Source organism: Tachyglossus aculeatus, chromosome X1 (assembly GCF_015852505.1).
Source record: "Tachyglossus aculeatus isolate mTacAcu1 chromosome X1, mTacAcu1.pri, whole genome shotgun sequence".
Classification (NCBI taxonomy): Eukaryota; Metazoa; Chordata; class Mammalia; order Monotremata; family Tachyglossidae; genus Tachyglossus; species Tachyglossus aculeatus.
In genome coordinates this window covers 125,920,970-125,942,580 of record NC_052101.1, presented here as the reverse complement: position 1 = coordinate 125,942,580, position 21,611 = coordinate 125,920,970, and the positions used below count along the sequence as shown (strand labels likewise).

At 56.5% G+C, this 21,611-nt stretch overlaps 2 protein-coding genes across 2 annotated transcripts; both read left to right on the top strand.

Moving 5' to 3' along the window:
* Positions 1 to 2,241: 2,241 nt before the first annotated feature.
* On the top strand, positions 2,242 to 7,769 carry LOC119919691 (E3 SUMO-protein ligase PIAS3-like). Its single transcript, XM_038740304.1, has 14 exons — positions 2,242 to 2,347; positions 3,034 to 3,118; positions 3,384 to 3,425; positions 3,621 to 3,711; positions 3,829 to 3,942; positions 4,059 to 4,164; positions 4,496 to 4,569; positions 4,755 to 4,915; positions 5,011 to 5,159; positions 5,688 to 5,835; positions 5,949 to 6,056; positions 6,674 to 6,813; positions 6,996 to 7,101; positions 7,230 to 7,769. Exons 1-14 carry the CDS (start codon positions 2,242 to 2,244, stop codon positions 7,309 to 7,311), a joined length of 1,512 nt encoding a protein of 503 aa, XP_038596232.1. The 3' UTR covers positions 7,312 to 7,769.
* Positions 7,770 to 15,160: 7,391 nt separating this feature from the next.
* On the top strand, positions 15,161 to 20,637 carry LOC119919695 (E3 SUMO-protein ligase PIAS3-like). The gene is made up of 14 exons (XM_038740309.1): positions 15,161 to 15,266; positions 15,953 to 16,037; positions 16,303 to 16,344; positions 16,540 to 16,630; positions 16,747 to 16,860; positions 16,977 to 17,082; positions 17,414 to 17,487; positions 17,673 to 17,833; positions 17,929 to 18,077; positions 18,556 to 18,703; positions 18,817 to 18,924; positions 19,542 to 19,681; positions 19,864 to 19,969; positions 20,098 to 20,637. Exons 1-14 carry the CDS (start codon positions 15,161 to 15,163, stop codon positions 20,177 to 20,179), a joined length of 1,512 nt encoding a protein of 503 aa, XP_038596237.1. The 3' UTR covers positions 20,180 to 20,637.
* Positions 20,638 to 21,611: the final 974 nt, after the last annotated feature.

Below are 21,611 nucleotides of genomic sequence, written 5' to 3'. Positions count from 1 at the left end.
GCCTGGCACCTAGTAAGCGCTTAACAAATACTGCAGTTATTCTCTGCAGTTATACTTGGGCAAGTCACTTAGCTTTTCTGTCTCTCAGTTTCCTCATCTGCAAAATTGGGATACATATCTGTTCTCCCTCCTACTCAGACTGCGAGGCCCGTGTGGGGACTGATTTTCTTGTATAATAATAATAATGATGATGATATTTGTTAAGCGCTTACTACATCCAAGCACGGCTCTAAGCACTGGGGTAAATACAAGACGATCGTGTTGGATGCAGTCCCTGTCCCGCATGGAGCTGACAGTCTTAATCCCCATTTGACGGATGAGGGAACCGAGGCACAGAGAAGGGAAGTGACTTACCCAAGGTCACGTGGCCCTCTGCCCCCCATCCCCCTTAAAAGCCTAATTGAAGGCCCATCTCCTCCAAGAGGCCTTCCCAGACTAAGCCCCCTTTCCCTCCGCTCCCCCTCCCTTCCGCACCCCCTCAACTCGCTCCGTTTGCCCTTCCCCTCCTCCCTGCTCCACAGCACTTAGGTATATATGTATATGTCTATAATTCTTTTTATTGATATTGACACCGGTTTACTCGTTTGGGTGTCTGGCTTCCCCCTTGTGGACTGTAAGCCCGGTGTGTGTCTCTTTATTGTGGAATTGTACTTTCCGAGCGCCGTCTCTACATGTTGCCAATTTGAACGTCCCAATCGCTCAGTACGGTGCTGTGCACACAGTAAGCGCTCAATAAATACGATTGATGATGATGATGATGAGCACGGTGCTCTGCACACAGTAAGCGCTCAAGGAATACGATTGATTGAATGAATTAGCCAGGCGAAATCGTGGGTTGCCCCGGCAACAGCGGCCCCCCCCCCCCCCCCCCCGCCCCCTCGGGCCTCCCCCGCCCCCTCCTCCCTTCCCGCCCCCGCGCGGATTGGCCGGGCGCCGGCGGGTTGGGATCGTCGGCCAATCGGCGCCCCCCCAGGTGGGGGGGGGGGCGGGGCCCGAGCGCCTTCCCGCCCCGCGGTCACGTGCCGTGCCGGCCGCCAACGGCCGAGGAGCTCGAGGCCGGCCCCGAGCCTCTCTGCCCCAGCCAGCGCTGAGGAGAACGGACGACGGCAGGCCTGCTCCGGAGCTCCCACACTTTCTCTCACTTAAGCCGCCGAAATAATAATCGTGATGGTATTTGTTAAGCGCTTACTAGGTGCCAAGCGCTGTTCTAAGCGCCGGAGAGGTTACGAGGTGGTCAGGTTGTCCCACGGGGGGCTCACAGTCTTAATCCCCATTTTACAGTTGAGGGAACTGAGGCACTGAGAAGTGAAGTGACTTGCCCAAATCAATCAATCAATCAATCAATCAATCAATCGTATTTATTGAGCGCTTACTATGTGCAGAGCACTGTACTAAGCGCTTGGGAAGTACAAATTGGCATCACATAGAGACAGTCCCTACCCAACAGTGGGCTCACAGTCTAAAAGGGGGAGACAGAGAACAGAACCAAACATGCCAACAAAATAAAATAAATCACACAGCTGACAGTTGGCGGAGCTGGGATCCCCCGAGATGCCCTCCCCCTGCCCCCCTCTCCTTCCCTCGGGGCCTCCCCTAACCCAGTTGGCTTTCTCCTTCCCGGCGACGACCCCCGATGCGGCAGCAGCCCCAGAGTTGCCCCGTGGCCGGGCGGGGTGGGGGGGGTTGGGGGGGACTGTGAGCCCACTCTTTTAGACTGTGAGCCCACTGTTGGGTAGGGACTGTCTCTATACGTTGCCAATTTGTACTTCCCAAGCGCTTAGTACAGTGCTCTGCGCACAGTAAGCGCTCAATAAATACGATTGATGATGATGATGATGAGAGAGCCAGGCGTCTCCCCCGGGCCCCCGAGCCTCCCTCCCTCCCTCCCTCCCGTCCCCGTCCGGCCTCGTGGTTTCCGCAAGAAACCTGGGGTCCGCGAAGGGGCCGAGCCCCGCGGGATCATCCCGCAGACTCGGGGCTTGGGGGACCCGGAGGGGTTGAGGGGCGCCGGGTCAAGGCCCCACCGCCCCTCCCGCCCCCGGATCCCTTGACTCCCACCCGGCCCTTCCTCCAGCCCCGCTGCCACTGCCGCTCCCACAGCCCCAGCGGAAGGTGAAGGTGACCCCGTTCACAAGCATGAACCCAGATGAGGAGAGCGAGACCCCCGCCGGACAGCCCCCATTCACAAGCATGAATCCAGAGGAGAGCGAGACCCCCGCCGGACCGCCCCCATTCACAAGCATGAATCCAGAGGAGAGCGAGACCCCCGCCGGACCGCCCCTCGTCACCATGAAGGAGCTCACCTTCTTCCCGGTGTGCGCCGAGTTCATCAAACCCACCAAATTAGGTGAGGCCGCGGTCCCCTGGCCCCCTGCCCTTTCCCCTCCCCTTCCAGGGGGCCCAGGCCGCGCACCTTCCGTTATTCCCCGGAAACCCTGATCGGACTGCCTTCCCCAACTCCTTGGGATCTCCCCAGCTTTTGGGGCTCACAGTACCTCAATTTACCCCCACACCCCCTAGACCCTAATAGGCCTGACTTTGGTCTCCCGTCTCCTCCCGAAAGGGACTCACTACTCTCCTCACTGGGATGGGATGGCTCGGAGAACAGGACTGATCTCCCGGCCTGGCCCGTGACACACAAACACACACACACAGACGCACACACACGCGCGCGCACGCACACGCGCACGCTCTTATCAGTCAACCGATCTGGTATTTATTGAAGGCTTACTGTGTTCAGAACACTGTACTGAACACACACACACCCACACGCACGCTCTTATCCGTCAACCGATCAGTGGTATTTATTGAAGGCTCACTGGGTTCAGAACACTGTACTGAGTACATTACAGCAGAGTTGGTAAACATGTTCCCTGCCCTCAAGGAACTTACTTTCTGGAGGAGGAGACAGAGGATAGAAATATATCATTTACAGATTGTGTACATCAGTGCTATGGAGTTGTGGGTGGGATGAATACCAGATGCCCAGAGGGCGCAGATCCAAGTGCACTGTCCCTGTGCTTGTGTCTCCAGTGCCTAGGGACACGGAGCAATTAAAGATGGCAGAGTTGAGTTTCACGGTCAGCGGGAAACACTTCGAGGGGGAATTCATCAGCAGGTAACCGTGACGCCCGGTGGAGCGCCTGAGAATCCTCCCAATCCCTCCCCCACCCACCCACTGAACACCCAGGCACGGGCTCCACCGTGTTCTGCTTCCTCCCCTCACCCGCAGCCATGTCTCTCCCTGACCGGGCTCCCTGATAAACAGCTCCGGGTCGAGAGAGCTGCCACCGCCATGATTGGGTTGGCATTGGCGGAGAGTGGGCAGCTCTCTGGGGGACCGTCCTCACCAACTTCTCTCCACACGGTTTCCACGTCCGCAGTGAGGTTGAATCAGGAGACGACACCTTCCGGGTGCAGCTGCGGTAGGACCACCCTCCCCCTCACTGGGGTCCCCGGTTGGCCGGCGGGGAGGGGGAAGGGAGAGAGGGGCACTGGGTGGATTCGCATCTACTCTGTCCCCACGGGCTCCCGGAGGGTGGTGCAGTGGCGGGGGAACGTATGGGCCTCCCCGCTGACTGGGTTCCTCCCCTGCCACCGGCCACCCTCTCACCCCGCAGGCTCTGTTTATGGGACCCCCGAGGCCCTCAAGAAGACTGTCTTCCTCCGCAATTGATCATCATCGCCAACGGGAAGTTATGTTTTCCACCTGTGAGTGGCCAGACCCATATTGAGTTGGGGCTCAGGGGAGGGAAGGGGGGAGGGGATGGCGGCTCATTCACGAAGAGCGACGTGCCTGGCCCCTGACCCCCATCCACACCCCCATAGGTGGAGGCCAACGGTAAACGTTACAACCGCCCCGTGGATATCACCCATGTCGTGCGCCCCTCTGACGAAGTGCCCAATGCCGTCATGCTCCTTTGGTCACTGAGCGACACGCGGGTGAGTACAGCCGGAATGAGGATGGCGGGGGTTGCTCTGGGCAGTGTGGGGTGGTGGGAGGCTTGGAGGGGATAGAGACCTGACCGCTCTTTCAAGCCCCTTCCCTGACCCCATAGGACTTCGCCATGTCCGTGTGCTTGGTGAAGCAGTTTACTGCTGAGGAGTTAGTGCAGCAATTGAGGAAGAAGGCATCATTCCCTTCATCCAGGACAGTGTCCATGAGTGAGTGACCTCCCACCCCACCCTCCTCCAGAACCCTGAATAAATGACATCCCAGACCAACTCTGGCCCTTGGCCGCCCTTGCCCCCTTCTCACTGTGGCCAGGGAATGGGTCTACTCGTTGTTATTTTGTATTCTCTCAGGCGCTTAATAGGGTGCTCTGCGTACAGTAAGCGCTCCGTAAATATGATGTAATGAACAGACGAATCAAGGAGGAGAGTCCCCAGTCTGCAAGTCCACTGATTCTTGGGCACTACCACCGCTCACCTGTCCCCAGCCTGTGGCCACTTGGGCTGAGTCGACCACCCCCACGGTCTCCTCTCTCCTTTTCAGTCAGGGAGGCGATGCCGGCAGTCCGTGATCCTTCTTTTGGCCTCAGAAGGCTCCGCGTCTCCCTCGTGTGCCCGGTAGGTCCCGGGGGGCTGTAGGAGGGGCCGAGGGTGTGGACGAGGCTAGGACCCTGGGTTGGGGGTGGGGAAAGGAAAGGAGACTGAGGCTTGGATGAGGAAAGTGGGTGAGTGCCTGAGGCCCAAAGTAGGGGAGCTGAGTCCCAAGGTGGATAACCCCGTGTCTCCCCATCCTGTCCACCCAGCTGACACAGGGACTCGTTTCCGTGCCCTGCCGTGCGGTATCCTGCAGCCACGTCCAGATTTTTGATGCTGTCCCGTTTCTGCAGAGGAATGAGGAGGAGGAAACTTGGAGGTGTCCTATCTGTGACCAGGAGGTTGTCTATCGAAACCTCGTCGTAGATGAGTATGAATGCTAATCTCTCTCCGCTGACCCCTCTCTTCTGACTGCCCTCCAACACCCATTCCCTGCTGACCTCTCCTTGACCATTCTCTCTACAGATATTTCTGCGTCATCCTCCGTGCTATCACCCGTGAAGAGATTGACTGTGAAGAGATCGACATTTTGCAGGATGGTACCTGGGTCCCGGCCAATATGCGCCTGGATCTATTAGAGATGGCTGGGAATCCCGGCTACTGTGGCCTACGTTGTGAGACCTCCCCCCGCCCCCCGTCCCCAGCCCGGATCATTCATTCATTCATTCATTCATTCATTCAATTGTATTTGTTGAGCGGTTACTGTGTGCATAGCACTGTACTAAGTGCTTGGAAAGTACAATTTGGCAAAATGCAGAGACAGTCCCTACCCAACAACGGGCTCCCAGTCTAGAAGGGGGAGACAGACAGCAAAACAGAACAAGCAGATGGGTGATCGCAGCCCCCACCATCCCCATGCCAGGTCCCTTGGGCCGCCATCATCTGGATCGAGAACAACTCCTGTTCCCAGTCGGCAGGGTCAGAAGGGCAGCCCCTGGGCTGGGTAGGGAGGATTCAGCTCTCTCTCTCTCTCTCTCTCTCTCTCTCTCTCTCTCTCTCTCTCTCTCTCTCTCTCTCCCTCCCTCTCTCTCTCTCTCTCTCTCTCTCTCTCTCTCTCTCTCTCTCTCTCTCTCTCTCTCTCTCTCTCTCCCTCCCTCTCCCTCCCTCTCCCTCTCTCTCCCTCTCCCCCTTCACCCAACCAGGCCAACGACAACGATTGAAACTGAAAAAGAAGGTTCAGTGTGCCACCTTGGTGGAGGTCACTGACTCGTCCGCAGAAGTTGAGGCTTCTAAGAAACTGCCGGGTCCCCACCCTGGGGCAGCCAACCTGCCCTCAACCAGCACCGCAGGGTACGGCCTCAGGATTGACGTGCCCCCATTCCCCACAGGGGTACCAGCGGTGGGGGGGAAGCAGTGAGCTGGTTCTTTCCCCAGCCTCCCACATCCCATCTTACCCCCCCCAGGACAAGCACCGCTGCACAGGGGCCAGCCCAAGGCAGTGAAAACCAGACCGAAGTCATGAGGGTCAAAGTCGTACCACAACCTCGTGAAGTGTGCGAAGCAAGGATGAGGTAAGGGCTGCCCCAGGACAGATGAGGGTCCCTGAGGCTGGGGAGGAAGAAATTAGTGAAGTTCCTTCTACCCTGGGTGCTGGATTAGGAGGCCGTTCTGGTCATTTCTCTGTTTGGGGTTGAGGGCTGGGAGGCGGAAGCGGGGAAACACATCTGGCCCAGAGCCCCTCCCTCCTCTCTGCCCCGGCCCCTTCCGACCCCCATCCCCTTCCTCGTCTCTAACGTTGCCATTCGAGGTCAGTGGCCAGGGCCACCCCTGCTTGGAACATTGTTGGGTCTGCTAACTATTTTCTTGAATCTGGTTAGCGTAGAGATGTACTCACCCCGGTGCGGTCTAGAAATTCTCACCCATTAAGAGAGTGAAAAACGTTGGAGGAAGGCAGGTGCAAAACTTCATTGAGAGAGCTGGGGCAGAGAGGGGCCAGGGATTTTCAGAACATGACCTGCTACCGACGGAGACCTTCCTGGGCCAGAGCAGGGGACAACAGAGTCTGGGTGGCCTGGGGAGGGACAGCGTCTAGGCTGTGTGGTTGGGCCACGGGGGGTCTGGAGTTAGGGGGAGCAGTGGAAGACTTACCCAACCCCCACCAACCTTTATCTGACCTTTTTCTCTGCAGCAAGTTTCGTGAGATGTTCGAAATCCACAGCCCCCCGCGTGAAAGGATGAGACGACAACGAAGAAAGTCCAGGATTCCATCGGGAGTACTGAGGGATTTACTCAGCTGTGGTAGTTACCTTGGCTCCGGCAATGTCCCAGGTGAGACACCCCTCTCCCCAGCACCCTTGATACAGGACCCAGAATCCCCATCCCAGACGCCTTACCCCTTGGGCCCTGGTGACCAGGGCTGAGAGCTCCAACTCTCCCCATTGGCCCGGTGGGAGGGGGATGCTCTGTGCTGTGTAGGGGGAGTCCAGCCTGTCTCTCTCCCTACCCGCCAGCTGGCCGTCCACCTGACAGCAGCCAGGAGATTGATACAGATGACCCGATGGACAGCAGCTCATCCAGTGAAGAGCTGCAGACTCCGGCCACGACACCCAACACAGGGTATGACCCCAGGGTTGTTCCCGCCCTGTGCTCCGCAGAGACCCTGAAGGCGGAGGTTCCCTGAGGTGGGGGAGGGGGCGGGCCACCTGGTCCCCCCAGTGGCCAACACCCTCTCTTCCTTCTCCCAGGGTGAGAAGACCTCAGCAGCCGGGAGGCGAGTCCAGCAGTCTGGATACCCGCGATTGTCCCTCCAGCCGACCTAAACAATAGGTGCCAGCCTGTCCCCAACCCTCTCCCTTTGCAGCACTCCGACTCACCTGTCTTGACTGCTCACAACACCTGTGACCTGGGGCCCAGTTGCTGCCACCCTCCAGCCCCATCCCCAGCTTGCCCCACCCCACTAGGAGAAGCCAGAAGCCGTTTCTTTCCAGGCTCAACCCATAGTCCTGTTCGCCCCAGCTTTAAGGAATTGGGTCCCCCCACCTTTGTTGGACCCGTTTTGATAACTTGTGTTCAGGGGTTTCAGAAGAGGGGACACTCATGGGGCCCCCTGCCTTTCCCTCCCCAGCTTCCCCATCCTCTAACTCTTGTCTTCGTTGTACTTTGAGGTCGGTGGCCGGGTTTCCCAGCCATAATGTTATGGAACCTGCTTAGGATTTTATTGTATATCGGTAGAAAAAAGTTGATCTCACTCCATTACCTTCAATAAACTTTCACCGTTTTCTGAAATGGACAACATTCCAGAAATATCAGTGCTGAATCTTTATTGTGAGCATGGAAGCCCAAAGTGGGGAGGAGGGCTAGGAGGGGACAAGCTCCAAAGAGGTGGTAGACCTGCATAATAATGATGATTGGGGTAATAGTAATGATGATGATAACATGCAATTCGTTAGGTGCTTACTGTGTGGCAAACACTATTCTAAGCACTGACGTAGATAGGAGCTAATCAGGTCGCACACATTCCCCATCTCACATGGGAGTGCAGTGCAGTAGGAGAGAGAACAGGTATTTCATCCCATTGTACAGCTGGGGAAACTGAAGCATAGAGAAGTGAAGTAACTTGATCGGGGTCGCACACAACAACCGAGTGGCAGAGCCGGGATTAGAACCCAGGTCCTCTGATTCCCAGGCCCACGCAATTTCCCCTAGGCCACGTTGTAGTTTTTTAAACACTTGTCACGTGCCAAGCACACGGGTTAGATAGCAGAAAACCAGACGGAACAGAGTCCCTGTCCCCCCAGGGAGCTCACAGTCTAGACCAGAACAGGAGAAAATCCCCATATTTTCAGATGAGGAAACTCAGGTGGCTTGAGCCACGTCACATGGAGCAGGCACATGATGGAGCTGGGATTAGAACCCAGGTCTCCCGACCCGCAGGCCCGGGCTCCTTCCACCAGGTCACACAAAAGCCACCGGTCTGGTCTTTTCAGGTTTGGTGGGAAACCCTCAGTTCTGATTAGGGGGCTGGGGCCAGGGGGAGCGTGGCAGATTCCACTTCACCCGCTTCTGGGGGCTGTCGGTGCCATGGCCCCAGGGGAGTGCACCCCAGGATCCAGGAGACGTTGGGCCTCGGGACCCTCCCAAACTCTCTCCTTCCGTCCAACTTCCCCATTACTTTAGAAAACACCGCCATCCTTCCTGTCTCACGAGCCCGCCCCACCCCTTGCCTTGGCAGATGCACAATTCGTTCCTTCCCCTCCATCCAAACATGCTGGTTCAAGTACTTATCACGTACTGGCTCGGCCCCTCCGTAAGTCTCCTCTCTGACTTCCCCGCCTCCGGCCTCTCCCCTGTGCAGTCCGTACTTCACTCTGTTGCCTGGATCATTTTCTCGAAAAATAGTTCTATGCACATTTCCCCGATCCTCAGGTGTCTCCAATCGCTGCCCTTCCATTTCACATCTATCAGGAACTCCTTACGGTCGGATTCAAGGCGCTTAGTCAGCTCTCCCACTTACTTCTATTCATGTCTCTCCCACTGCACGCCGGCCCGCTCACTTCACTCCTCCGACACCAACTTAAACACTGGCCCTCAGCTCTCACCTCCCCTGCCTGAAACTCCTCCATACAAATCTGATCGACCAGCAGTCTCCCAAAGCCTCACTGAAATCATATCTCCTCCAGGAAGCCTTCCTGGACTAAACTGTCATCCCACTGCTTGTCTCGCTCACGCTTTTAGTCACACTCTCTTAAGCACCTGGGCACTCCCCACACCCGCATCCCTCACTGCCCCCTCGGACTTATGATTTTGACACCCGTCTACGTGTTTTGTTTGGTTGTCTGTCTCCCCCTTCTAGACTGTGAGCCCCTCGTTGGGTCGGCCTGTCTCTATATGTTGCAGACTTGTACTTCCCAAGCGCTTGGTACACTGCTTTGCACACACACACACGCTCAATAAATGCGATTGAATGAATGAATGTAAATAACCTTATACAAAGTGAGTTCCCTTGTCTGTAGTTTACGTTAATGTCTGTCTCCCCCTGTAGACTGTATGCTCCTCGAAGGCAGGGATTGTGTTTACCAAGTGTAGTTTTGTGTTTTCCCAAGTGCTGAGCATGAAGTGCTGAACAAAGACCATCGATAGATGGACGGATTGATGGATTGATCGACTGACTGATTAACGGGTGTTGCGGGAGCTTCCGGGCATCTTCTCCCACTGTGTTGGAGTCGGGCATGAAGGGACCCCTCAGGGCGCGGGGGCCGGGCAGGTTATCTCTGGCCGGTGGAGGACCTCGGGGCCCCAGTGTTGAAGGGGCTTTAGGGCTTTGGGCTGCCCTTGAGGAGTTTGTGATCCGATGAGAGAGATGCTGCTGAGACACAATTTTTTTTTGCCTAGAAGGGGAGCGGGAGAGAATTCCTCAAGGCTCGGTTCTGGGTTCCCTTCCATTCTCCACCTCCACCTTGGAGAACACTTTCACTCCCACGGCTTCAACTGCCATCTCTGTGTGGATGATTCCCAGATCTACATCTCCAGCCCCCAATTCTCTCCTTTTCTACTGTCTCGTGTTCCTTCCTGCCTTCAGGGCATCTCTCTTTGGATGTCCTGTCCACACCTCAAATTTAGCATGTCCAAAACAGAACTCCTCATCCTCGCACCCAAACCCTGTCTTCCTCCCAGCTTTCCCATCCCTCTAGAGAGCACCACCCTCCTCCCTGTGTCACAAGCCCATAACCTTGGCAATATCCTCGACCCAAGTCTCTCATTCAACCCACACATTCAATCTGTCACCAAATCCTCTCGACAACCTTCGCAAAATCGCGAAAATCCACCCATTCCTCTAAATCCAATGTGCCACCGTGTTAATCCAGCCATTTATCCCATCGCGCCTTGACCACAGCATCAACCTTCTTCCTGACCTCCCTGCCTCCCGTCTCTCCCCGCTCCGTTCAATACTTCACTCCGCAGCGAGAATCGTTGAAAAAAAAATATTCTCGTTTTCCCACTCCTCGAGAACCTCCAGTGGTTGCCCGTCCACCTCCGCATCACGCAGAAACACATTACCAATGGCTTTAAGGCGCTCAATCAGCTCGCCCCTTCCTATTATACCTTGCCGATTTCCTACTACCAGCCATCCCCCACAGTTGGCTCCTCTAACGCCAACCTACTCGTTGAACCTGGATCACGTCTATCCCTCGGCCAAACTCTTTGTTCCCCTTGCCATCTTCAGGCTTGGGCTTTGAAAGGAGCATGGCTTTACTGGCAAGAGCATGGGCTAGGGAGTCAGAGGTCGTGGGTTCTAATCCCGAGCCCGCCACTTATCGGCTGTGTGACTTCGGGCGAGTCACTTAACTTTTCTGTGCCTCAGTTACCTCATCTGTAAAATGGGGATGAAGACTGTGAGTCCCCCATGGGACGAGCTTATTACCTTGTCTCTACTTAGGGAAGCAGCGTGGCTCAGCGGAAAGATCCCGGGCTTGGGAGTCGTAGGTGGTGGGTTCTAATCCCGACTCTGCCACCTGTCGGCTGGGTGACTTTGGGCAAGTCACTTCACTTCTCTGCGCCTCATTTCCCTCATCTCTAAAATGGGGATTAAGACCGGGAGCCCTCCTCAAAAATCTCCAGTGGCTACCAATCAATCTGCGCATCAGGCAGAAACTCCTCACCCTGGGCTTCAGGGCTGTCCATCCCCTCGCCCCCTCCTACCTCACCTCCCTTCTCTCCTTCTCCAGCCCAGCCCGCACCCTGCGCTCATCCGCCGCTAAATCTCCTCACCGTGCCTCGTTCTCGCCTGTCCCGCCATCGGCCCCCGGCCCACGTCATCCCCCGGGGGCCTGGAATGCCCTCCCTCCCCCACATCCGCCAAGCTAGCTCTCTTCCTCCCTTCGAGGCCCTACTGAGCGCTCACCTCCTCCAGGAGGCCTTCCCAGACTGAGCCCCTTCCTTCCTCTTCCCCTCGCCCCCCCTCCATCCCCCCGTCTTACCTCCTTCCCTTCCCCACAGCACCTGTATATATGTACATATCTTTGCACATATTTATTACTCTATTCGTTTATTTATTTATTTTCCTTGTACATATCGATTCCATTTATTTTATTTTGTTAGTATGTTTGGTTTTGTTCTCTGTCTCCCCCTTCTAGACTGTGAGCCCACGGTTGGGTAGGGACTGTTTCTATAGGCCGCCAACTTGTACTTCCCAAGCGCTTAGTACAGTGCTCTGCACACAGTAAGCACTCAATAAATACGATTGATGATTGATTGATTGATTGATTGAGTGTATCCCCCCAGAGCTTAGAACAGGTCTTGGCACATAGTAAGCGCTTAACAAATACCATTATCAAGCGCTTAGTACAGTGCTCTGCACACAGTAAGCGCTCAATAAATACAATCCAATGAATGAATGAAGCGTCCAACCGATTAACTTGGATCTACCCCAGCAGCTAGAACAGTGCTCGGAACATCGTAAGAAGTTAACGGGTACCATTATTATAATTATTCAGCGCTTACGACAGTGCTTTGCACATAGTAAGCGCTTAACAAATGCCAAAATTAGAATTATTATTATTATCGCAGCTTGAGATTCACCCTGGCACCCCGCCCAGCCCCAGGCGCTGTGGCTCCAAGATGGCCGATCTGGCCACGACCGCTCCTTGGAGGCGGGACTAAGAGTGATGACTGGACGCCGTTGGAGAAGAAGGGATGCCGACTTCCTGCTCAGCCGACAACGAGAAGCCTCGGAACCCGACGGACAGCCCGGGGGGCTAATGAGAGTTTGCCCCCGTGGGAGCATCTTCGGCGGGGCCAATGGGGGCTGCCTGAGTCAGCCATGGGCGGCCGGATGCAAATGCAAGGTTGTCTTAAAACCCCGTCCGTTTCAGCGGCTCGCTCTCAATCTGTGGACCTCGGTCGGGTGTTGAGGCCTTCCGGGAGGGAGCGGGTTGAAAGGTGATTTGGAGCGAGCTCTGCTCTGTGTTCTCTATGCTACACCTCACCGGAAGTGGTAGCACTCTGGCCAATATCCTCCCTCTGGCCTGAAAGGCCCCCTCCCTTCACATCAGTCGGCCCTCCACTCTCCCCACCTTCGAAACTTTATTCAAATCACATCTCCAAGAGGACTTTCCTTGACTAAGCCTTCATTTTCCCTACTCCCTCCTGTATCACCCTTGCGCTTGGCTCCGCGTCCCTCGAACATCTGTCACCCTTTCCTCAGCTCCACAACAGCGTGGCCTAGCGGGAAGGCCACAGGCCCGGAAGTCAGAGGACCTGGTTTGTAATCCCCAATCTGCCATTTATCTACCGTGTGATCTTGGGCAAATTATTTGACTTCTCTGTGCTTCAATTACCTTATCTGTAAAATACGGATTAAGATGGTGAGCCGCCCGTGGGACAGGGACTGTGTCCAACCCGATTCGCTTGCATCTACCCAGTGTTTAGAACGGTGCCTGGCACCTAGTAAGCGCTTAACAAATACTGCAGTTATTCTCTGCAGTTATACTTGGGCAAGTCACTTAGCTTTTCTGTCTCTCAGTTTCCTCATCTGCAAAATTGGGATACATATCTGTTCTCCCTCCTACTCAGACTGCGAGGCCCGTGTGGGGACTGATTTTCTTGTATAATAATAATAATGATGATGATATTTGTTAAGCGCTTACTACATCCAAGCACGGCTCTAAGCACTGGGGTAAATACAAGACGATCGTGTTGGATGCAGTCCCTGTCCCGCATGGAGCTGACAGTCTTAATCCCCATTTGACGGATGAGGGAACCGAGGCACAGAGAAGGGAAGTGACTTACCCAAGGTCACGTGGCCCTCTGCCCCCCATCCCCCTTAAAAGCCTAATTGAAGGCCCATCTCCTCCAAGAGGCCTTCCCAGACTAAGCCCCCTTTCCCTCCGCTCCCCCTCCCTTCCGCACCCCCTCAACTCGCTCCGTTTGCCCTTCCCCTCCTCCCTGCTCCACAGCACTTAGGTATATATGTATATGTCTATAATTCTTTTTATTGATATTGACACCGGTTTACTCGTTTGGGTGTCTGGCTTCCCCCTTGTGGACTGTAAGCCCGGTGTGTGTCTCTTTATTGTGGAATTGTACTTTCCGAGCGCCGTCTCTACATGTTGCCAATTTGAACGTCCCAATCGCTCAGTACGGTGCTGTGCACACAGTAAGCGCTCAATAAATACGATTGATGATGATGATGATGAGCACGGTGCTCTGCACACAGTAAGCGCTCAAGGAATACGATTGATTGAATGAATTAGCCAGGCGAAATCGTGGGTTGCCCCGGCAACAGCGGCCCCCCCCCCCCCCCCCCCCCCCCCCCCTCGGGCCTCCCCCGCCCCCTCCTCCCTTCCCGCCCCCGCGCGGATTGGCCGGGCGCCGGCGGGTTGGGATCGTCGGCCAATCGGCGCCCCCCCAGGTGGGGGGGGGGCGGGGCCCGAGCGCCTTCCCGCCCCGCGGTCACGTGCCGTGCCGGCCGCCAACGGCCGAGGAGCTCGAGGCCGGCCCCGAGCCTCTCTGCCCCAGCCAGCGCTGAGGAGAACGGACGACGGCAGGCCTGCTCCGGAGCTCCCACACTTTCTCTCACTTAAGCCGCCGAAATAATAATCGTGATGGTATTTGTTAAGCGCTTACTAGGTGCCAAGCGCTGTTCTAAGCGCCGGAGAGGTTACGAGGTGGTCAGGTTGTCCCACGGGGGGCTCACAGTCTTAATCCCCATTTTACAGTTGAGGGAACTGAGGCACTGAGAAGTGAAGTGACTTGCCCAAATCAATCAATCAATCAATCAATCAATCAATCGTATTTATTGAGCGCTTACTATGTGCAGAGCACTGTACTAAGCGCTTGGGAAGTACAAATTGGCATCACATAGAGACAGTCCCTACCCAACAGTGGGCTCACAGTCTAAAAGGGGGAGACAGAGAACAGAACCAAACATGCCAACAAAATAAAATAAATCACACAGCTGACAGTTGGCGGAGCTGGGATCCCCCGAGATGCCCTCCCCCTGCCCCCCTCTCCTTCCCTCGGGGCCTCCCCTAACCCAGTTGGCTTTCTCCTTCCCGGCGACGACCCCCGATGCGGCAGCAGCCCCAGAGATGCCCCGAGGCCGGGCCGGGAGCGGGGGGGTGGGGGGGACTGTGAGCCCACTCTTTTAGACTGTGAGCCCACTGTTGGGTAGGGACTGTCTCTATACGTTGCCAATTTGTACTTCCCAAGCGCTTAGTACAGTGCTCTGCGCACAGTAAGCGCTCAATAAATACGATTGATGATGATGATGATGAGAGAGCCAGGCGTCTCCCCGGGCCCCCGAGCCTCCCTCCCTCCCTCCCTCCCGTCCCCGTCCGGCCTCGTGGTTTCCGCAAGAAACCTGGGGTCCGCGAAGGGGCCGAGCCCCGCGGGATCATCCCGCAGACTCGGGGCTTGGGGGACCCGGAGGGGTTGAGGGGCGCCGGGTCAAGGCCCCACCGCCCCTCCCGCCCCCGGATCCCTTGACTCCCACCCGGCCCTTCCTCCAGCCCCGCTGCCACTGCCGCTCCCACAGCCCCAGCGGAAGGTGAAGGTGACCCCGTTCACAAGCATGAACCCAGATGAGGAGAGCGAGACCCCCGCCGGACAGCCCCCATTCACAAGCATGAATCCAGAGGAGAGCGAGACCCCCGCCGGACCGCCCCCATTCACAAGCATGAATCCAGAGGAGAGCGAGACCCCCGCCGGACCGCCCCTCGTCACCATGAAGGAGCTCACCTTCTTCCCGGTGTGCGCCGAGTTCATCAAACCCACCAAATTAGGTGAGGCCGCGGTCCCCTGGCCCCCTGCCCTTTCCCCTCCCCTTCCAGGGGGCCCAGGCCGCGCACCTTCCGTTATTCCCCGGAAACCCTGATCGGACTGCCTTCCCCAACTCCTTGGGATCTCCCCAGCTTTTGGGGCTCACAGTACCTCAATTTACCCCCACACCCCCTAGACCCTAATAGGCCTGACTTTGGTCTCCCGTCTCCTCCCGAAAGGGACTCACTACTCTCCTCACTGGGATGGGATGGCTCGGAGAACAGGACTGATCTCCCGGCCTGGCCCGTGACACACAAACACACACACACAGACGCACACACACGCGCGCGCACGCACACGCGCACGCTCTTATCAGTCAACCGATCTGGTATTTATTGAAGGCTTACTGTGTTCAGAACACTGTACTGAACACACACACACCCACACGCACGCTCTTATCCGTCAACCGATCAGTGGTATTTATTGAAGGCTCACTGGGTTCAGAACACTGTACTGAGTACATTACAGCAGAGTTGGTAAACATGTTCCCTGCCCTCAAGGAACTTACTTTCTGGAGGAGGAGACAGAGGATAGAAATATATCATTTACAGATTGTGTACATCAGTGCTATGGAGTTGTGGGTGGGATGAATACCAGATGCCCAGAGGGCGCAGATCCAAGTGCACTGTCCCTGTGCTTGTGTCTCCAGTGCCTAGGGACACGGAGCAATTAAAGATGGCAGAGTTGAGTTTCACGGTCAGCGGGAAACACTTCGAGGGGGAATTCATCAGCAGGTAACCGTGACGCCCGGTGGAGCGCCTGAGAATCCTCCCAATCCCTCCCCCACCCACCCACTGAACACCCAGGCACGGGCTCCACCGTGTTCTGCTTCCTCCCCTCACCCGCAGCCATGTCTCTCCCTGACCGGGCTCCCTGATAAACAGCTCCGGGTCGAGAGAGCTGCCACCGCCATGATTGGGTTGGCATTGGCGGAGAGTGGGCAGCTCTCTGGGGGACCGTCCTCACCAACTTCTCTCCACACGGTTTCCACGTCCGCAGTGAGGTTGAATCAGGAGACGACACCTTCCGGGTGCAGCTGCGGTAGGACCACCCTCCCCCTCACTGGGGTCCCCGGTTGGCCGGCGGGGAGGGGGAAGGGAGAGAGGGGCACTGGGTGGATTCGCATCTACTCTGTCCCCACGGGCTCCCGGAGGGTGGTGCAGTGGCGGGGGAACGTATGGGCCTCCCCGCTGACTGGGTTCCTCCCCTGCCACCGGCCACCCTCTCACCCCGCAGGCTCTGTTTATGGGACCCCCGAGGCCCTCAAGAAGACTGTCTTCCTCCGCAATTGATCATCATCGCCAACGGGAAGTTATGTTTTCCACCTGTGAGTGGCCAGACCCATATTGAGTTGGGGCTCAGGGGAGGGAAGGGGGAGGGGATGGCGGCTCATTCACGAAGAGCGACGTGCCTGGCCCCTGACCCCCATCCACACCCCCATAGGTGGAGGCCAACGGTAAACGTTACAACCGCCCCGTGGATATCACCCATGTCGTGCGCCCCTCTGACGAAGTGCCCAATGCCGTCATGCTCCTTTGGTCACTGAGCGACACGCGGGTGAGTACAGCCGGAATGAGGATGGCGGGGGTTGCTCTGGGCAGTGTGGGGTGGTGGGAGGCTTGGAGGGGATAGAGACCTGACCGCTCTTTCAAGCCCCTTCCCTGACCCCATAGGACTTCGCCATGTCCGTGTGCTTGGTGAAGCAGTTTACTGCTGAGGAGTTAGTGCAGCAATTGAGGAAGAAGGCATCATTCCCTTCATCCAGGACAGTGTCCATGAGTGAGTGACCTCCCACCCCACCCTCCTCCAGAACCCTGAATAAATGACATCCCAGACCAACTCTGGCCCTTGGCCGCCCTTGCCCCCTTCTCACTGTGGCCAGGGAATGGGTCTACTCGTTGTTATTTTGTATTCTCTCAGGCGCTTAATAGGGTGCTCTGCGTACAGTAAGCGCTCCGTAAATATGATGTAATGAACAGACGAATCAAGGAGGAGAGTCCCCAGTCTGCAAGTCCACTGATTCTTGGGCACTACCACCGCTCACCTGTCCCCAGCCTGTGGCCACTTGGGCTGAGTCGACCACCCCCACGGTCTCCTCTCTCCTTTTCAGTCAGGGAGGCGATGCCGGCAGTCCGTGATCCTTCTTTTGGCCTCAGAAGGCTCCGCGTCTCCCTCGTGTGCCCGGTAGGTCCCGGGGGGCTGTAGGAGGGGCCGAGGGTGTGGACGAGGCTAGGACCCTGGGTTGGGGGTGGGGAAAGGAAAGGAGACTGAGGCTTGGATGAGGAAAGTGGGTGAGTGCCTGAGGCCCAAAGTAGGGGAGCTGAGTCCCAAGGTGGATAACCCCGTGTCTCCCCATCCTGTCCACCCAGCTGACACAGGGACTCGTTTCCGTGCCCTGCCGTGCGGTATCCTGCAGCCACGTCCAGATTTTTGATGCTGTCCCGTTTCTGCAGAGGAATGAGGAGGAGGAAACTTGGAGGTGTCCTGTCTGTGACCAGGAGGTTGTCTATCGAAACCTCGTCGTAGATGAGTATGAATGCTAATCTCTCTCCGCTGACCCCTCTCTTCTGACTGCCCTCCAACACCCATTCCCTGCTGACCTCTCCTTGACCATTTTCTCTACAGATATTTCTGCGTCATCCTCCGTGCTATCACCCGTGAAGAGATTGACTGTGAAGAGATCGACATTTTGCAGGATGGTACCTGGGTCCCGGCCAATATGCGCCTGGATCTATTAGAGATGGCTGGGAATCCCGGCTACTGTGGCCTACGTTGTGAGACCTCCCCCCGCCCCCCGTCCCCAGCCCGGATCATTCATTCATTCATTCATTCAATTGTATTTATTGAGCGGTTACTGTGTGCATAGCACTGTACTAAGTGCTTGGAAAGTGCAATTTGGCAAAATGCAGAGACAGTCCCTACCCAACAACGGGCTCCCAGTCTAGAAGGGGGAGACAGACAGCAAAACAGAACAAGCAGATGGGTGATCGCAGCCCCCACCATCCCCATGCCAGGTCCCTTGGGCCGCCATCATCTGGATCGAGAACAACTCCTGTTCCCAGTCGGCAGGGTCAGAAGGGCAGCCCCTGGGCTGGGTAGGGAGGATTCAGCTCTCTCTCTCTCTCTCTCTCTCTCTCTCTCTCTCTCCCTCCCTCTCTCTCGCTCTCTCTCTCTCTCTCTCTCTCTCTCTCTCTCTCTCCCTCCCTCTCCCTCCCTCTCCCTCTCTCTCCCTCTCCCCCTTCACCCAACCAGGCCAACGACAACGATTGAAACTGAAAAAGAAGGTTCAGTGTGCCACCTTGGTGGAGGTCACTGACTCGTCCGCAGAAGTTGAGGCTTCTAAGAAACTGCCGGGTCCCCACCCTGGGGCAGCCAACCTGCCCTCAACCAGCACCGCAGGGTACGGCCTCAGGATTGACGTGCCCCCATTCCCCACAGGGGTACCAGCGGTGGGGGGGAAGCAGTGAGCTGGTTCTTTCCCCAGCCTCCCACATCCCATCTTACCTCCCCCAGGACAAGCACCGCTGCACAGGGGCCAGCCCAAGGCAGTGAAAACCAGACCGAAGTCATGAGGGTCAAAGTCGTACCCCAACCTCGTGAAGTGTGCGAAGCAAGGATGAGGTAAGGGCTGCCCCAGGACAGATGAGGGTCCCTGAGGCTGGGGAGGAAGAAATTAGTGAAGTTCCTTCTACCCTGGGTGCTGGATTAGGAGGCCGTTCTGGTCATTTCTCTGTTTGGGGTTGAGGGCTGGGAGGCGGAAGCGGGGAAACACATCTGGCCCAGAGCCCCTCCCTCCTCTCTGCCCCGGCCCCTTCCGACCCCCATCCCCTTCCTCGTCTCTAACGTTGCCATTCGAGGTCAGTGGCCAGGGCCACCCCTGCTTGGAACATTGTTGGGTCTGCTAACTATTTTCTTGAATCTGGTTAGCGTAGAGATGTACTCACCCCGGTGCGGTCTAGAAATTCTCACCCATTAAGAGAGTGAAAAACGTTGGAGGAAGGCAGGTGCAAAACTTCATTGAGAGAGCTGGGGCAGAGAGGGGCCAGGGATTTTCAGAACATGACCTGCTACCGACGGAGACCTTCCTGGGCCAGAGCAGGGGACAACAGAGTCTGGGTGGCCTGGGGAGGGACAGCGTCTAGGCTGTGTGGTTGGGCCACGGGGGGTCTGGAGTTAGGGGGAGCAGTGGAAGACTTACCCAACCCCCACCAACCTTTATCTGACCTTTTTCTCTGCAGCAAGTTTCGTGAGATGTTCGAAATCCACAGCCCCCCGCGTGAAAGGATGAGACGACAACGAAGAAAGTCCAGGATTCCATCGGGAGTACTGAGGGATTTACTCAGCTGTGGTAGTTACCTTGGCTCCGGCAATGTCCCAGGTGAGACACCCCTCTCCCCAGCACCCTTGATACAGGACCCAGAATCCCCATCCCAGACGCCTTACCCCTTGGGCCCTGGTGACCAGGGCTGAGAGCTCCAACTCTCCCCATTGGCCCGGTGGGAGGGGGATGCTCTGTGCTGTGTAGGGGGAGTCCAGCCTGTCTCTCTCCCTACCCGCCAGCTGGCCGTCCACCTGACAGCAGCCAGGAGATTGATACAGATGACCCGATGGACAGCAGCTCATCCAGTGAAGAGCTGCAGACTCCGGCCACGACACCCAACACAGGGTATGACCCCAGGGTTGTTCCCGCCCTGTGCTCCGCAGAGACCCTGAAGGCGGAGGTTCCCTGAGGTGGGGGAGGGGGCGGGCCACCTGGTCCCCCCAGTGGCCAACACCCTCTCTTCCTTCTCCCAGGGTGAGAAGACCTCAGCAGCCGGGAGGCGAGTCCAGCAGTCTGGATACCCGCGATTGTCCCTCCAGCCGACCTAAACAATAGGTGCCAGCCTGTCCCCAACCCTCTCCCTTTGCAGCACTCCGACTCACCTGTCTTGACTGCTCACAACACCTGTGACCTGGGGCCCAGTTGCTGCCACCCTCCAGCCCCATCCCCAGCTTGCCCCACCCCACTAGGAGAAGCCAGAAGCCGTTTCTTTCCAGGCTCAACCCATAGTCCTGTTCGCCCCAGCTTTAAGGAATTGGGTCCCCCCACCTTTGTTGGACCCGTTTTGATAACTTGTGTTCAGGGGTTTCAGAAGAGGGGACACTCATGGGGCCCCCTGCCTTTCCCTCCCCAGCTTCCCCATCCTCTAACTCTTGTCTTCGTTGTACTTTGAGGTCGGTGGCCGGGTTTCCCAGCCATAATGTTATGGAACCTGCTTAGGATTTTATTGTATATCGGTAGAAAAAAGTTGATCTCACTCCATTACCTTCAATAAACTTTCACCGTTTTCTGAAATGGACAACATTCCAGAAATATCAGTGCTGAATCTTTATTGTGAGCATGGAAGCCCAAAGTGGGGAGGAGGGCTAGGAGGGGACAAGCTCCAAAGAGGTGGTAGACCTGCATAATAATGATGATTGGGGTAATAGTAATGATGATGATAACATGCAATTCGTTAGGTGCTTACTGTGTGGCAAACATTATTCTAAGCACTGACGTCGATAGGAGCTAATCAGGTCGCACACATTCCCCATCTCACGTGGGAGTGCAGTGCAGTAGGAGAGAGAACAGGTATTTCATCCCATTGTACAGTTGGGGAAACTGAAGCATAGAGAAGTGAAGTAACTTGATGGGGGTCGCACACAACAACCGAGTGGCAGAGCCGGGATTAGAACCCAGGTCCCCTGATTCCCAGGCCCACGCAATTTCCCCTAGGCCACGTTGTAGTTTTTTAAACACTTGTCACGTGCCAAGCACACGGGTTAGATAGCAGAAAACCAGACGGAACAGAGTCCCTGTCCCCCCAGGGAGCTCACAGTCTAGACCAGGACAGGAGAAAATCCCCATATTTTCAGATGAGGAAACTCAGGTGGCTTGAGCCACGTCACATGGAGCAGGCACATGATGGAGCTGGGATTAGAACCCAGGTCTCCTGACCCGCAGGCCCGGGCTCCTTCCACCAGGTCACACAAAAGCCACCGGTCTGGTCTTTTCAGGTTTGGTGGGAAACCCTCAGTTCTGATTAGGGGGCTGGGGCCAGGGGGAGCGTGGCAGATTCCACTTCACCCGCTTCTGGGGGGGCTGTCGGTGCCATGGCCCCAGGGGAGTGCACCCCAGGATCCAGGAGACGTTGGGCCTCGGGACCCTCCCAAACTCTCTCCTTCCCTCCAACTTCCCCATTACTTTAGAAAACACCGCCATCCTTCCTGTCTCACAAGCCCGCCCCACCCCTTGCCTTGGCAGATGCACAGTTCGTTCCTTCCCCTCC